This window comes from Carassius auratus, chromosome 19, assembly GCF_003368295.1.
Source record: "Carassius auratus strain Wakin chromosome 19, ASM336829v1, whole genome shotgun sequence".
Taxonomy (NCBI): Eukaryota; Metazoa; Chordata; class Actinopteri; order Cypriniformes; family Cyprinidae; genus Carassius; species Carassius auratus.
In genome coordinates, this window is record NC_039261.1 from 22,142,224 (window position 1) to 22,160,096 (window position 17,873).

The 17,873-nt window shown below is 37.2% G+C and overlaps 1 protein-coding gene across 1 annotated transcript in view; it reads left to right on the plus strand.

The window, feature by feature from the left end:
- The first annotated feature begins 1,304 nt into the window (after nucleotides 1-1,304).
- Nucleotides 1,305-17,873, plus strand: part of khdrbs3 (KH domain containing, RNA binding, signal transduction associated 3) — a 132,414-nt gene continuing 115,845 nt past the window's right edge. The window contains exon 1 of the mRNA XM_026289522.1: nucleotides 1,305-2,019. Within this exon, the coding sequence (XP_026145307.1) occupies nucleotides 1,929-2,019 (91 nt within the window). The 5' untranslated portion in view covers nucleotides 1,305-1,928. The remainder of the gene's footprint in view (nucleotides 2,020-17,873) is intronic.

The following is a 17,873-nucleotide window of genomic DNA, read 5'->3' on the forward strand; positions in this document are numbered from 1 at the left end:
GTTCCTGAATACATTTCTGCAAAAATATTCTGGATTGCTGCGTCGATCTGCTCATGGAAGGAGATTTATGATGTGAAACACCGAACTGAACCATGCATAGATTAGGTATGAAAAATAAATTATAAAAACATAAATTATTTCAGATTTTTGATTAATTGTGTATGAGATGCTCGCACAGTGATCTTTAACCTCTTCGCCCACTCTCCCCCTCCGCCAAATAGTAAAAAGGGCACAGCGGTGAATGGATTTTCTGCTCTTCCTTTGGTTGTGTCTCTTTAGGGAAAGTAATCTGAGAGTGCTTTTATCAAAATAATTCATTTTTTAGTTACTGAATCCAGGAGACAACAAAGGGAGCAAACTATTAATGTAGTAAAACACTACCACATGGTGCTACCAAATGTAACTCAATGAGCGTGCCGATCGCTCCCCAGTGAAATATCGGCAGCATCGCTGTCCTGTGTTCAATCTGTCATATTACCCATGCATGACCTCATCAGTTATTGCTGAGCTACCATTTTACAGATAGACGACTCGCTCTTGAGTTAAGTTTAACCCTCTCCAGGCTGTCTGTGGAGGTCAGGCACCACAGTAAAACAGATCAGATTCTCCCCTTACATTTCAGCTGTTCATTTAAAAAAAATCTTACATTTGGGGCATGTCTCTGTTGCAGCTACTGGCCATGCATGTCCCTCATAGCAACACATCAGTTTTGATTGGTGTCAAATGCTGCTGTATTTTGACATGGAGGCAGAGGAACTCTCCGGATGGTAAGCCAGCAGTCATGAGATCACTTTGACCTTATTTGAGTATTAATGTTGTGGGTTACACAGATGTATGTGTTTTTCTGAATGTTTATATTTGTTATACTTTATGTGGTCTGTATATAGCTGTATCTTTTGGCTCACGAATCATTATGCTCTCTCTGTGTCTGTACAGGAATGCACAACTCTTGTTTTGCACTTCCAGTAACACTTGAAATTATTGTTTGTTTTTGAAACAGCTGTGATCACCTCTTTTCTGAATTGTTCCACAATGAAAAAAAAAAAAAAAAAAAAAATCACGTAAGTATAGCGGGTTAGCATGAAACAGACTCAAGGTACAAATGGTAAAATCTGCCAAATCAACATATGGTCTCTTAGCAAGGCCTCTTCCCAAGATATCGCAAATCACTAATTATTAAATTATTATTAGTTAAATTAGCTATTCGTTGTTTTTGTTCATTCTTACTAATTACAATTACATTTAAAAGAATATAGACTGGTTTTCACTGTTTTAGATTCCATTAAACGTTCTTGAACAGGCATTCCTCTACTGATGCGGACCCGAACAACATACTAAAATGATGTACTGCTAAAACCATACAGTACAAGAACCGTTGAGGGCGGGACATGTTAAAATTGAATCTGAACCAGAATCACAAACATCAAGATTCCTTTCGATTCCCATCTCCGATCACCACATTCGCGAGAAACTGCAGCACCACGGACAATTCCACACCCGCCCCGCCCTCGGGAAAGATTGACATCTGGGTATCCGATATCTCACCAAGCGGCACCAGCTACATCCAATCAACTGAGGATCTGGGACTTGCAGTCGTTGCCCGTGGATACAACAGGGGGAGCTTCAAAGCTGTTGTTTACAGTTGAGCGGCAGTCTGACTGGAGGACTCTGACTGGACAGAGGCATCGGCGAATTTCCTGCAGATGGGCTAAAAGCGAACCATCTGGGAAGCGCGTGGACAGTAGTTATCACCATCGCACCTAAAGAATAAAGCAAACTCCACATTATCTTGTAGATGCTCACCGGCCGCTGATAGAATCACTGACTGGTGCACATCTTGTCTGGGTTGCTATAGGACAAAAGCAGGATCTTATATTTCTCCTCTAACAACTGACAAGCTTTTTGTCGGACAAAACGCACGGGGCGAGATGGATACCGAAAAGTACTTGCCAGAACTGATGGCGGAGAAGGATTCTCTGGACCCGTCCTTCCAGCACTCATTGCGGCTTCTTGATCAAGGTAAGTCCCGCTGTCTCCCCCTCTTAAATTCTTGTGCACGATGTTGCGTGTTTGTTTCGCGCGGTCACTGATTGAAAGACCAAGTAAGGAGCTGACGATGATGATCCGTTTATTTTGTTGTCATGTTGTTTGCCAATTCCCTTATTGTTACATATTCTAACATACTGTAAATGCATGCATGTGTATTGTGGCAAGCCGTATTAACAAGAAATACTTTTACTTTATTTGATTAGAGTAACAACGACTGGTATTTTCATCAGTATAAAATTATAAATTCTTTATACACTAGTTCTCGTTTCAGTAGCGTCGAGCTATTTTATCTATTGGATTACTTACGACAGCTTATCCATTACATACTCGTTCCTACTGTCCCATTTGTTGCTGGTAACAAATAGCATTTCCCCCCTCAAATATTCGCTAGTATATTTTCAAGTTTTTGTAGTAGCCTACAAGTTACATAGACACCATACCCCTTTAGTAGACACTAATATGTTCCCATTGTTTCTAGTATTGAACCAGAAAGTGTCCATTTAGACTAACATTACATTTCACAAGTGAAATAAAATGTAACTAGAAATGTTAACAGTGACAGCTGTGATAAATTCTAGTGTCTCATACTAGTACTTAGTCACATATTTATGCAAGTGTCATGTTACTAGCGTCTACTTTAATAAACAATAATTGCTACTGGAAGTAGTAGTATCTAATTACCATTACAACTGAAGAATTGTCACTATTGAATTACTTGCCATTTAAAGCATGTAACAAACAAAAAAAGCTTGTTAGAGAAATAATGTTAAAACTATGTACCTGCTTTTTGGTATACGTTAAAATGAGATTAAATGGTGTCTGCTAGGTGTTGAACTTTAAAACTGTAGGTGCAAATGTAGGTTAGATGATTTGTTGACGATAGTTTTTTTAAAAATGTATTATTATGCATATGTATTTTTTTGTATTTATGTATTTTTCTGTTCTTTGGGAGGAATTAAGGATTTTTATTTCTCAAGAGCATGTGCTCATTTGCGCTTCTCTAAAGAAGCAGAGCAGATTTGAGTCCAGAAATAGTGGAGACTCATTAATTAATCCGTTTTAAGAGCGCTGCGCAGAACATATCAGATATTTCTGATAATGAATGTAGCAGGTGCAGTTATTCTCAACTCTGGATTGGATGTAAATCTTTTGGGGCACTCAGGCAAATGGACATCGAATGTAAAGTGCGTTTAAATGCCTGAGCATTTCATCTATTTTTTATTTTTTTATTTTTTTTTTAAGGCAAAAAATCTTCCTTGTCTTATCTATATGAACAGCTTGAGGCAAGTTTGAAGGTTTGGTTTGAAAGTTGGTTTGAAAAGACTCACATTCAAAATGTTGATGTAGCATGAGTCCTGTAGCAAGAAAGTAGGGGAAAATGTAATTTTGTCTTATACCTTTTTAATACCAGTTAAAAAAGTTTGTCACATAGCTGTCATAGATGTGCACTCCATCCTTTTCTCTCATCCGACTGCTCTCATGTATCAAAAGTAATTTACTCATGAAAAAAATTTGATGCTATTACAGAGGCAGTGTTCACCTTGTCATGCGATCCACTGAAAATATTTCCTGGGATTCAATGGGCAGAATCAACTGTAGTATCTCCAACTAAAACCACAGAGCTTTAATCTGGTGTTCCAGTGCAAAAGAGAGTCCGTTTGCAGCTTTAGGCATGGTGCAGCCTTTCTTCAATTAAACCTGCACTTTTGCAATAGAATGCGTTTCCTGGCTGTTACTCTTAAGTTCACTTTGCCCAATGGAGTGACTAAAGGTCTAAGAGCTCTAACACACAAGGCATATGGGGTTTGATAATAAGCTGCAGTATCGGCATAAAATGTAGCATGTTCTTTTTGAGCAACTATTCATATATTAATGGGGAATGAGATTGAGGCTCTTGTTTGAGCCTAATTTCTTAAAGTAATAGTCGAAAGTCATTATTTACTCACCTTCATGTTGGTTCAAACCCACATGCTGTGTATTTGTGTAGCTGACATTTTAAGTTTAAAATTTTTACATTTTTATACTGCATTTTTAAAGTGACCACAGATGTCAAGTTCCAAAAAACAAAACTGAATAACAAAATAAGCAAATACCATAAAAGTAGTCCATTTTGTGTTTCACAGAAAAAAAAAAAAAAAAAAAAAAAAAAAAAAAAAAAAAATATATATATATATATATATATATATTGCATATTGTTTTGTAACTTGGAGGTAAGTTTTGGGTGAACAAATTATTTAAGGGCACAAGGACTGAGAGTGTATGTGCAGGGAACAGTGTAAAATTGAATCAGAAATGTGTCTTAACCTGAAGAGTCTTGTTTCTTCCTATGCAATATCTAGAAAATGTGGTCAAAAAGTGGTCATTCCACACTAACGTTTCAACTCACGGATTGGGGATGTGGCTAAACTCAAGCTTCTCAGGAAAAGCTGTGTGGCTCCATCTCTTCATCAAAGGCAAATCAACACACTGTACCATGGAGGAAGATATTCAGACGAGTTATGTCACCAGATTTCTCCAGAGACCGGTAGGGTTTGGCATGAAAATGTCAATGTTTCTGTCAGAGCGAAGAGCTGGGGCTATGTCCAGCGTAGCAGATAACACATTTTTCACACTTTCACACTCAGCACTTTTCTGCCTTATCACTCCATCTCACTCCTTTTCTCTTTAAGAAATTGGAAGGCCTTTTAGCACCATGATATCTCGTAGTGAGAAGCATGATGACAGAAGGAGAGAGTTTAAACCTCTTTTCAGTTTCTGGGACCGTTTCGCTCACAGCAATGGAAACGAGAGAGAGAAAGAGAAACTGAGCAAACCGGGAAGAAAGAGACTCCTTCATAAGTGCATTTGCTTGTTTATTAAGAAAGATGCAATTTGCAAGTAATTAGCTAACATATCTGAATGTTTTATTGGCAGATATCAGCATAGGCATCCTGGGGTTTGGAGATGTTTGCGTGGCTGCCAAATCTTGAGAAAAACTTGCCGCTCTTATCTCCAGTATATTACAGATGGCTCATGATGTCATGTCGAGTAGCTCTCATCTTAGAATCCTTAACTAAATTATGTAATTGGCAGGAGAAAAGGAAGAAGAGAAAGAAAAAGCGACATACAAATACACATTCGCACATACATAGGTGTTCACACTCTTTGGCGTGATACACAGACCGCTAAACGAATCTTTACTGGCTGCGTGGCTGGAAACCGATGCAGTGGGAGTTTCATTAAACCAGTGCACACCAACAATCACTAAACTCCCAAATCCCACACAATCTTTTTGCTTAATTGATTTAGAAATGCCTTTCTTATAAGCATGTGAAGTGCTAAGTATGTATTTAGTGTAATTATGCTCCTTAAAACTAAAAACTGATCCATAATTGTGGCTTAGACATGTAAAATATAATGTTCCAGTAAAGACTTAGACCACATACCTGATTTTACTTTTTGTAGCAGTGTGTATATTATTCTACAGAATACTAAAGACAGCATTTTTATTTTTATTTGTTTGAAGATGGTTGTGTATATATGGTGAGTGTGGGTATTACTTGATATACATCACAACTAAATGCATTTATGCCAGTGTCATTATTGCATTGCAAATGAAGTGCACTAAATGCATTGGAGATTCAGCCGTGTCACACGTTTGCTTCACTTTTTGTTCACCACTTGAACATGGCAGGTCCTAGAGGTAGTGTTCTACATTAATTTAACTATAGAGAATTAAAGGAATGCTTACACATATACAATACAAATACAAAATGTAGTGTAGTAGTGTATTACTTGGAGTTTTGCATTGGTAGAAATTTAGCTTTACCTAGCGGTCAATATTTAGCTGGTTTGCATGGTTAAGTTAACTGCTGGTGGTTTATTCTGCAAGCATATAAATTGAAATATTGAATTATATTATAGTAGATGTTTTATCAGGTACAGATTATTTGCAGTGGCTTCTTCAACCTTCTGCGTTCACCAACTGAGATCATTGGAAATGCCAGTGAATCACTTTCTCCAGGTCTTACAGACCATCTTGGTTTTACCATGTTTATATCCTATATAAACTGCCATTTACCCATGGGGGAGAAGAAAGAGAGTAAGTGATGAGAAAAAGAGCAAATCCTTTAGCCCATTGTATGCTGTATCCCTTGTTGAAGAAAAGAAAAACAAATGCTTGTGCAAATTCCCAAAGCTCTGAGCACAGCATGTACTCTGTAAGATGGTCTGTAATATTCGTTTAAGATTCAGGAAGAGACGTTGATTCCTGATATGATACAGAGATTTGTAGAAAATAAATAAAAAAATATTCTGCCCTCTGGTCCGTGGCTGTATGCCGGCTTACAAAACCACCCACCAGCAAATGCATCAAATGCCTTGTGAACTGAGATAGATGGAGACAGTTAGAGAGATAAATTGCAAAGAGAATAGCACTTGATTGAGGTAATCATAACTGTCTCACAGACGCCCCTGGCAGCGTTAATATGTGTGTACATGACTAGCTGTTGCTGTGAGTTTCTGATCTGAGATCAGGTCAGTTGGTGCTAATATTATAGTACTGGAGAAGCTAGCATAAAGAAGACAGATCTGAGCTCAGTTTTAAAGTATGCTCACTGGCAGATCAAAAAGATCTTTAAAAAACGTTTTTAATGATTCAGGGTTACGTTACATCTCTTACCTATAATTCTATGGACAATCTTATGTTATTTTTTATGACAACATGATTTCAATACACTGTAGATAATGCATCACAAACCTCTTATATTTACTTCTCTCTTTTATTGCTGGACAGATGTGCTGCCCTCTCAAATTCAAAAAGTAGCGTTCGTTGCTATAGCAAACGGACATCGAGTGCGTTTTCTTTTAGAATCACCATTTGCTGATGGAGAGGGAAATTTAATTACTATTGCATTTTATTTCATGAAAATGAGATGAAGAAGTTTGGACACATGATAAACGGGAAAATTACGCAGTCTTTATCCAGTCATAAAAACAGAATTCACGGTTCAACATGAAATGTCACAATCAGTCAAAAGTAGGTCATTACACTTAAATCAAATCACAATATGTACCTTATCTGTAAATAATAAGCCGCAAAAGTTGAAAATCTCAATCACCTGCTTTCAGATTTTTTTCAGCAGCATTTACTACACAGAGCAGTAGTCCTCTGACAAGCTATGCAGAAAAAATTCACAGATTATATAATCATACGATTATGAAATCACATAAATAGTTTGCAATAATGACAGCTGTTTGCGTAGCTTCTCAGTGAAATACGGCTCTGTGTAGCTCCATCTGAAAGCATATGAAAATACCACATTTAATAACATGATTTTACTCAACTCACTTCATAACGTCAGTCGAGTGTTTGAAGTAAATCCTTTCGTGAGATGATGTGGCTTCTTACACAGAATAAGGCACACAATATATTTCATTAGTATTCTAAGTGGTAATAAAGGCTATGTCGATTAGCATTGCATTATAGATATACTTTGTTATAATGAAAATTATAATAATAAGAACTCAGATAAACCACATTTCAGAAAAAGAACACGTCTTGTGTTTATTAGTCACACTGAATCAATGAAAGAATTTAACTCTTACAGCAACTGCTATAGGGATTTCACATTAGTGATGGGAAATTCAGATCATTTTACCAGCTCAGACCTTTTTTCGAGTCATTTCGTTAATTTCGTTCATTTTTATCAAAATATAATTAAAATGCTCCGTGTTACTTCCCTAACCTGTCTACTAGTAGTTACTCGAACGTTGATCTCACTACAAACAATACAAAAGTATAATGCTATAAGAAACGGAAAAGATTAATTCATTGTTTACCAGGGTCTTCAGGTTATGATTAGTTCACCTCACCACTTAATCTGACAAGTCTTCGGGTTTGAGTCGTTCTTTCATCAAATGACAGCCCTTATGCTTTAACCTATGCAGTCTGAGCCGGAAAGAGAATTGATTTGTTCATCTCATGAGTCATCGAGTTTAAGTCGTTACTTCATCACGTGACAGACACATAAGCTTTGGCCATAGATTGTATAAAAGGAGTTACATTGGCTCAAATCTGTGTGTATATTTTTGTCTTTATGATTTTAAGTGTACTGCCTTAGTGTTTTAATGTTTATATTGTTTAATTCAAAAATAAATAAAAAGACTGTATAAAAGGCTTTAACCTATCGTTCGTTCTTTTGTCACGTGATGTGACAGCATTGGATAGAGAAATTAATTTATAAGCTTCCTTACAAATGGGTGTATCATTATCATCATTATTATAATTACTATTTACTCAAATTGTAGCTTTTTTCTTTTCACAGTTTATAAATGTGTCAATTTCTGTCATGATGGTTATTTTCCATACACTGAATGTTTTAACAAAGGTAATAAAGAGTTGGTTATTATTATTATTACATCTCTTTCCTGCTCAGACTGCATAGGTTAAAGCTAATGGGTCTGTCACGTGATAAACAAAGACATGAAAAACCCGAACAATCATGAGATTAACTAATCAATTCTCTTTCCGGCTCAAGACTGCATTGACTGAAACAGGTGAACTACTAGACTAATTCCAGTACAGAACCTATAGAATTGTTTGCATGCACGACTGAACACATCACAGCCGAGACGACTCGTTCTTCCCGACGCACATCAAAGATTCATTGAAAATGAACGAATCGTTCAAGAACGACCCATCACTGCTTCAGATGGAGATTTACTTCTGAACACAGATCCGTGCTTCACTGAAAGATACGCATGACAATCGCAGCCTCTGTCTAATCATGATTTCAATTTCATTTCAATTTATCGTGCAGCCCTAAATGTAAGTGTTAACTTGGTACCAAAGTACTAGTACTTTTGACAACACTACATCAGAAGGATAAAAACAATGGTGTTTGCACTACAAATGAATGCAAAGCACACTAGAGAAATGCAAATGGACAGAATGCTTTAAGTGTTTTCTTTTCATAAATACATTTTCTCAAACATTCATATCTTTGTAAAGAGTTCCCAGAAGTTGGCTTTAAAAGCATCCATAATTTATTTATCTTGCTTTTTTATTTTTTCTTGTTTTGCTCTGTCACTAGTTGATCCTGCTTAGGCAGTTAATGACAAGTACTTATTTCAGGATGTCTTTTCACTGAAAGGATTTTAGACATGCAGCAGTGCACTCTCTCTTATTCACTTTTCCTCTGTGTGAAATGAGAACTGTTTCCTGAGAGACTTGAATTGTTCCTCATAAAATCTAATGACTGCTCGTTAACTGCAGTCAACACATATTGATTTTACCCTTACCGTCTGATTAAGGTTCCTAGTTATGTCAAAGAAATGACTAGCCAGTGTAATTTACTGTGAGCTGTGTTTTATGTCCCAGCGTTGTGCTAGGTGATCATCTCCAAGGGACGAATAATATTTCATGGTGAAGTATGTCATTTTCTCCACCATTAGCAGCACCAAAGCAGGTGTGCGCACACGTTTTTCGTCTTCCTTTGCTTAGTCTCACCTCAAACTTAAGCCAATGTCCAATCTCCTCAGACTGCAGTTTCATTTCATGCCACTAGCAGTGCAGAAATGGCACACTTCACCTTTAACGACCAAATAAATCAGTTTAAGAATCATGAATCAGGTTTACAGGACTTTTATGAGAGGGAGTAACCAGTGCATGTCAGGTGTGACATTGTTTTCAGAATCTATTTTTACGTTTGTATTTACTAAAATGCAATAGATGTTTGCGCGTCACCTCAGATTACGCCATACCGATCTCAAGCCGCAGTCGTTTCGCGACTCCTCTACAGGTGTAATCATCTCCAGCAGCCCTTGCGTGATGGGATGGGTGATTTTAAAAGCATTCTCATTCCCCATAAAATGCAGCGGTGTGGAAAACGTACCACACTTCTCATTTTCCATTTGAGGGTAGAAAAGAGCTGCGTTTTTTTGTGTCTGCGCTTGTCAGTCTCAGCAGTTTCCTTGTGGGGCCTTTCTCAGGTCAGCTTGAAAAACAAATGAGCCTGGAATCTCAGACGCCGAGCACTGATTCTACAACACGGGTCAGGGATAATGAGCTGGAGCATGTAGCTGTGAAATACTGTCTCTGCGTGGAAGAGAGGCGCTACGTTCCCCCTCCCTTCCTCTACGCCTTGCCCTTGAGAACTGGAAATCCGTAACATGATATTTAGTCTCGTGGTCTTACCAAACAACCTGTGGTGACCAATAATCCCCCTCGACTGCAGAATTTCCATGAGCTGCTAAGAGAAAACCTGATTCTATCCAGTTCAACCAAAAATCATAATCCTGTCTTGCTTTAATAGACTCCAATGTAGTTCGAAACTGAACCTTTTTCTAAGTTTCTTTTTCTAGTTCTATTTTGAAGAGATTCAAAGTTGTTTCCCTTAAATTGAACGTGTATGAAATACATTACTGTTCAAAAGTCAATTGATCAAAAGTCAGTGTCAGTGTATATATATATATATGTATATATATATATATATATATATATATATATATATATATATATATATATATATATATATATATATATATATATATACAGTGTTGGGCAAGTTACTTTTAAAAAGTAATTAGTTACAGTTACTAGTTACTTCTTCCAAAAAGTAACTAAATTAGTTACTCAGTTACAAATTTTAAAAGTAACTAGTTACTTAAGAAAGTAACTATTGCGTTACTTTCAAGTAAAATTAAATTTTAAATGCTCAAATGTGACCCCACCTCTACCCCTCTTTAAAGGAACTTAAAATACATGTGCATGTTCAATTATTTATGATAAATCTGAATAGTATAATGAAATGGACACTTAATACAATACATTATTAACAGAAACATGAAACATTGTACACACATCTGAAGTGAGACTAGCCTCCAATCAAATGGCATGTATGTAGATATTATGTTTATATAGTGGATCAATGCAAATAACACGATAGATTTTTGGGAACTTTTGATATTTCCTTTTATTGTTTCTTTAATTTCTTGAAGGAAAAAGTAATGTATACTTCTATTTAGAGAAGGCTACTGTTGGATTATTTGGGCTCGTCGCCATACCTGTCTCTCGTTGACTGACTGGCTTGTGTTGTTCCTTGTGTGTCCTGTCCTGTCCGACTATGCGTTATGATGGGTTGTTCGCAATTCATGAGCGTTAGTGATGATGGGTCGTTTGCGAATGAGCGTTAGTGATGATGGATCGACTCGTTCGCGAATGAGCTTTTGATGAGTCGTTCGCGAATGAGCTTTTGATGAGTCGTTCGCGATTCGCGAATGAGCCGACTCTAAGAGCCGGCTCTTTTAGTTGAACTTCGGGAGCTGGCTCGCATATCTGAAGAGCCGACTCTATTTTTTCAAAATTAGCCTATAGAAATTAAATAATTATGTAATAAAAATTGAAATATTATATTCAAAGTCATTTAAAGAGCCGTTTGTGAGCCAAAGAGCCGGCTCTTTTCAGTGAGCTGAGTCAAAAGAGCCGAATTCCCATCACTACTATGCGTGCTTTCGAACACCCGCCCAACTCTACCTCTGATTGGCTTACAATGACATTTTACTCTACCTCAGCCAATCGTCAGCATTTATGGGCTTGTTTCGTGCTCTGCCCACTAACCAAGGAAGAACAGTAAAAAAAAAAATATTTGCCTCTCGCTCAGAGATCTAGTTGGTCTGATGAAAAAAAAGAACAGCTTCATCATCTGTTATAGTAACGCGCCGCATTTTTTGGCAGTAACGGTAACGGCGTTATTAAGATGAGAAGAGTAATCAATTAGATTACTCGTTACTGGAAAAAGTAATGCCGTTAGTAACGCCGTTATTCCCATCACTGTATATATATATATATATATATATATATATATATATATATATATATATATATATATATATATATATATATATATATATATATTTTTTTTTTTTTTTTGAACAGCAAATCAGCATATTGGAATGAATTCTGAAGATAATGTGACTGGAGTAATGATGCTAAAAATTCAGCTTTGCAATCACCGGAATAAATTACATGTATTCAAACAGGAAGCTGTTTTTTTTTTAAATAGGAATATTAGTTCAGAATATTGCTGTTTTAACTATATTGCTAATTAAATAAATGCAGCCTTGTGGTCAGTTGATCATGAGAGATTTTCAAAAACGTATCAACCCCAAAATTTTGAGCTGCATGGAGCAGCATTTTTTTTTTATGCAGTAAAAAAAAAAAAAAAAAAAAAAAATTCTAATATACTGCATATCAATTTGGCTTGCTAGTTTCAATTCTGGGACATGACAATCAGTAACATTTGGTGATTTTGTACTTTCAGCTCTGTTTAATTTTACTATGTTTAAATCCATTCTGCAAATTTACCCTCAAAATCCATGCAGTCTGCGGATTCCTTCTGGGTCGACTTAGGGCTTCAGAAGACTTAATTCTGTCACATGATGACAGTTTTCATTTTTGGGTGAACTCCTCCTTTATAAAATGCACAGACTCTTTGTTAACAGCTTTAGGACTGATGTGACATGGGTTTGATACAGCTAAATTATCCCAATCTGTGCTCAAGAGTGTTCGGTACTTACATTAGGGAGCTCACGGTGAGGCTGTCTGGCAAACCTTCAACCCGCGGCACTCTAATGTTAATCTAGGCCACCAATCCACCCCTCTGGTGCTCCCCTCCTCATTTATACAGTATTAATCTTTTACTGCTGCAGGATGTTAATGCATCACTCAGAAGAGCAAGGGACAGTACAACAGCAGCCCTGGATAACAGAGGATTAGAGAGACACTGAGAGAGAAAGAGAGAGAGAGACTCTGTTAATCAGTATGTCTTTGTGCTCCAGGCTACAGTTTGAATAAGGCCGCACTCCTCCGTGGGGAGAAAGTTATTTATGAAGGACTGCCACCAAATTAAATTTCAAAAGGTAGGGAGTAGGCAATAGGAGAACGAAATGGAAGGATGAAATTGGAATTGTAATGGGTGAAAAAATAGGAGGGGGGAAAACAAGCAGGACAGATAGGAAACAAATAAAGCTAGAATGAAAGAAAGATGAGAAATAGAATATGATAGTATGTAAATAAGATGGTTCTTCATGGTACTTGTGTTTGCTTTGTGACTGAAGATGGCTCTCGGATGCAAATGGCACGGTGGAGACTCTTTTGGACAGCGGATATCTGGCAGTGGGGCCACGGACTCTCTGGGTATCACTGGAAGGTGTTCAAAAGGTGTTTTTTTTTTGTCTCTTTTCACAACACAGGGTGTTTCTCAGATCCAGATGCTTTCACTGGGAAGCTGAAAATCTCCTGCAGTACTCACCGTATGGGTGTGATTGTGTGTGCTGAGATAAAGTGTGCATTACATTGGCACTAGCTATGTTTCCATCCACCTATTTATATGTGAATTTTGGGGTATCATATCAAAAACGCTGGATGGAAGTGCCAAGATGCATGCATATTCTAAAAATGTCCATGAAAATACCTGTGACACTGGACCAGGTATTTGATAATGACTGACAAAACCAGTCATAAGGGTACCAGTTCCATTTTTGGAAATTGTGATATATACATCTTCTGAAAGCTGAATAAATAAGCTTTTAATTGATGAAGGGTTTGTTAGGATAGGACAATATTTGACCGAGATACAACTATTTGAAAATCTGGAAACTGAGGGTGCAAAAAAAATCTAAATATTGAGAAAATCGCCTTAAAAGTCCCAATAAGGTTCTTACCAATGCATATAACTAATCAAAAATTAAGTTTTAATTTATTTACAGCAGGAAATTTACTAAATATCTACGTGGAACATGATCTTTACTTAATATCGTAATGATTTTTGGCATAAAGAAAAAAACAGTAATTTTGATGCCTACAATGTATTTTTGGCTATTGCTACAAATATATCCCAGTGACTTAAGACACTGTGGTCCAGGATCATATAGGAAGACATGCATGTGAACTATGATGCATATATTTATAGAATATGTTCCATAATGTTCTTTTTCTGCAAACACATACCTAAACAGATCATTTGATTGAAGAACTGAACTAACCAGCATAAATGTTATTTTACTAATTTTTAAAATTGCTTAGCTAAAGTCTGTCATCAAAATGATATGGTATAGGTATAATCACCTCTCATAACTGTCTCACACGATTACATTCATAAAACATCAGGAATCTGAATGCGAGATAACATGACAGCACATTTTGCAATTTGATGTTTTGCTCGAGGAATGTATTTTGAAAATGGAGGTTTTGAAAATGTGATTTTTTTTTGTTTTTATTTTTTTTTATGCTTCTGTCTAATCAAATGAGGTAAGTGTCAGGATAAGATAATGCTTGTAGTGGTCAGGGAAGGGCCTTGAAAAGTCAAACATCTCTGGCTGTCTGTCTCCTATATGCTACTCTCAGCACATTACCGAATAACTTGTCTTTCTACAAAAGCCTGAAAATCCACTTAAGTTTCATTTACTGATATCCTGTTTCTTCGCCTCTGTGCTATTAAAGATTTATGCCCCTCCATAACCCGGCGAGATCCTCACTTTTCCCCATTATACCCTATAACGGTGTGTGTGATGTCGTTGCTCTTGTGGATGAGGGTCTAAAAGCTCTGTGAGAGAAGCTTTATGCTGTTTTTTTTAATACAGCCATGCAAAGAGGAGAGGAGCTTCCTCTGTCCATTTCCGACGGCTCCTGCGGGTCTGGTTTGCTCTGCCGTGAAAACATGATTACAAGGCATTTTTCTTCTTTATAACATAGTCAATAAAATCCAAAATAATTATTGCAACAATTATACACTTGAATTGTTGGGCCCTATGCTGATGCAACACTTTTGAATGCTACTGAATTATGGGTAATCCGAATACAGATGATATATTAATTTTCTCATAGTCCACTTATACTGTCAAACTTTCTTGCACCGAAAGTGTGAATTTTAGATTCCCTTGTCCATCATCCACCAGCGCTCTGACCCTGTATATTAAACAGGCTATTTTTGTTATCACACCTAAGGATTTTTGATTTATGACTTACAGCTATGCAGTTGGCAAACACTGAATATGTGCTGATGTGAATCATGGGCAGTCATGCAATAAATGGATAGTTCACACAAAAATGAAAAATCTGTCATCTGCTCACTTTCAAGTTGTTCCAAACCTTTATGAGTATCTTCTGTTTAACACACCAGAAGGTCTAAACAGTGATGTTAACCAAACAGTGGATGGGAGCCATTTACTTCCATGTTTTTTTTTTTTTTTTCATACTGTGGAAGTCAATGGCTACCAGCAACATTCTTTAAAATGTCTTTATGCTTTACAAAAGAAATGAACTTATACAGGTTTGGAACAACTTGAGGGTGAGGACATAATGACAGATTTTTCATTTTTGGGTGAATTATCCATTTAGAACCAATCCCAATTCTACCCCTTAGCTCTTCCGCTTTCCCCTTCCTATCCGTTTCGCGCGTTCATGTGAAGGGGTAGGGGTGTCTAGATTCTCTTTTGGTTGGAGGGGTAGGGGTAGTGGGAAGGGCCAGATAGCCCTTCAAACGAAGATTTTTCGGGACCACACTTCGAACGAAGGGCTATGAATTATCTCGTCAACATGGCTGCTACAGCGAACAAAAAGACACATAAATGTAAGCTTTTTTGGCATAAACAAATATATACGGTATTTTTCGCACCTGAGTATAAGTCGCATCAGTCCAAAAATACGTTGTGATGAGGAAAAAAACATATGTAAGTCGCACTGGACTATAAGTCGCATTTATTTAGAACCAAGAACCAAGAGAAAGCATTACCGTGTACAGCCGCGAGAGGGCGCTCTATGTCTTCAGTGTAGGCTACAGGAGCACTGAGCAGCATAGAGCGCCCTCTTGTGGCTGGAGACGGTAATGTTTTCTATTGGTTCATTTCTCTTGATTCATTTCTCTCGGTTCATGTCAAATTAATTTTGATAAATAAGTCGCACCTGACTATAAGTCGCAGGACCAGTCCGAAAAATATGGTAATCATTTTTTAAATGTTACATTCAATTGTGAGTTCATTATAACGGTCATATTACTCAAAGAAATGTTTGCAAAAAATCGCTTAATATTTTCTAATGTCTTATCATTACAGACTGCATGATAGTGATACAGCAAATGTCGGATAAGGGCGATAACTGCAGTAGACATTGATGGGGGCTAACCCCCCCAATAATTAGAAATCTGAACATTTCTGTTTTACAAGATACAATCCTTTCATGCAAAGACATTCTTCCTTTTTTCTCTTCGATTGTGAAGATAAACTCTCCTCTAGTGCTTACTGTAGCTCATCCTTTTGGCACGTCTTACACAGAAGAGCGTACGCTGCCTACACTTTTTGTTTTACTCGCGTACAAAAAGTATTCTCGTCACTTCGTAACATTACGGTTGAACCACTGATGGCAGTTGGAGTATTCTGATGATGCTTTTCATACTTTTCTGGACCTTGACAGTGTTATTTACTTGGCAGTCTATGGAACAGACACAAGCCTCCAGGTTTTCATCCAAAATATGTTAAATTGGGTTCCAAAGAACAACAAAGCTTTTACGGGTTTGGAGATATGGTGGTAAGTGATTAATGAGCAAATTTTCATTTTGGGGTGGAGTATCCCTTTATGTATTACTCTTTTAAGTTATTCCTTAGGCTGCAGAAGGAAGCAGTTTCTTCTACACATTTTTCCTCTTTGAAACAGGATTTTGAAAGCCACTGAACTACGGTATAAATTGAGGCTAAATACCGAGGTACCAGAGGCTTGTATCATACTGAATTTTGGTATAAATCCAACCCCACTACTGTATTCTGCTGTTCGCTTTGTCTTGTAATACCACATAGAACTTGGCAGTGAAAGCTCACCGGTCTTTTTAGCAGTGGGAGAGACAGAGAGAAAGGTCTCTTATCAGTTGACATAACCTGCAGACAGATGATCATTTTGTCTCAAAGGTCACAGAACGTACTTAATGGCAGCAAGCAGTATTATTGGAGCAGCCGATTGTATTTTATTCACATTCGCCCACTGGGTCTTCAGCTGTATTTTATGGCGTGTATTGCTGTCTTCCATTTAGTGAGGCTGATTCTATCTTTACCTCCCTGCCTGGCTGTCCAGGTTCATTTTCTCTTGCTCTCCTTCTCTCTTTTTAATGAAACTCTTCTTGATCCTCATGCTGTTTACTGTTGTTCTCCATTCAAGACGTTTGAGTCCTGACTTGGTGCTCGTTAAGGTTGGCACAGGCACCTGGTCTTTTGGTTCGTTACATCTCTGACCCATGAGCAGGTTTGAGCGGTGTAGCTCATTAAAGACAGCAGTTCGCGCTCATGCAACCCCTCCTCTCCTCCACAGTTAGCTTTTCTCGCCTGGAAACTTTTCACGACAGGCAGTCTGTTCTTTGCTCGCTCTTTCACTCCTGCTTTTGTCTGAAAGCCCATTAGCCGAGATGTCTTGGTGGTTCTGAAGCCAGCGAGGGTTTTCAGACGGGTTGCTGAGTTAAGATGAATTAAAACCACCTGCACGAAACCCCAGACCTGCAATTTAACTCAGTATATGTGTTTTAATCAAAAATTACAGTTGATCACCATTATGGGTTTTTCAGTCTGCAATTCATTGTTGAATTGCTAAATCCAGGTGCATCAAAAAAAAAAAAAAAAAAAAAAAAAGAGAATATCGTAAAAGGGTTCTTTTTTTTGTAACTCATTTTAAAAAAAGTGAAACTTTAAAATATTCTAGATTCATTACATGTAAAGTAAAACATTACAAAATGTTTTATAATGTTTATTTTGATGATTAGAGCTTACAGCTCATGAAAGTCAAAAATCCAGTATCTCAAAATATT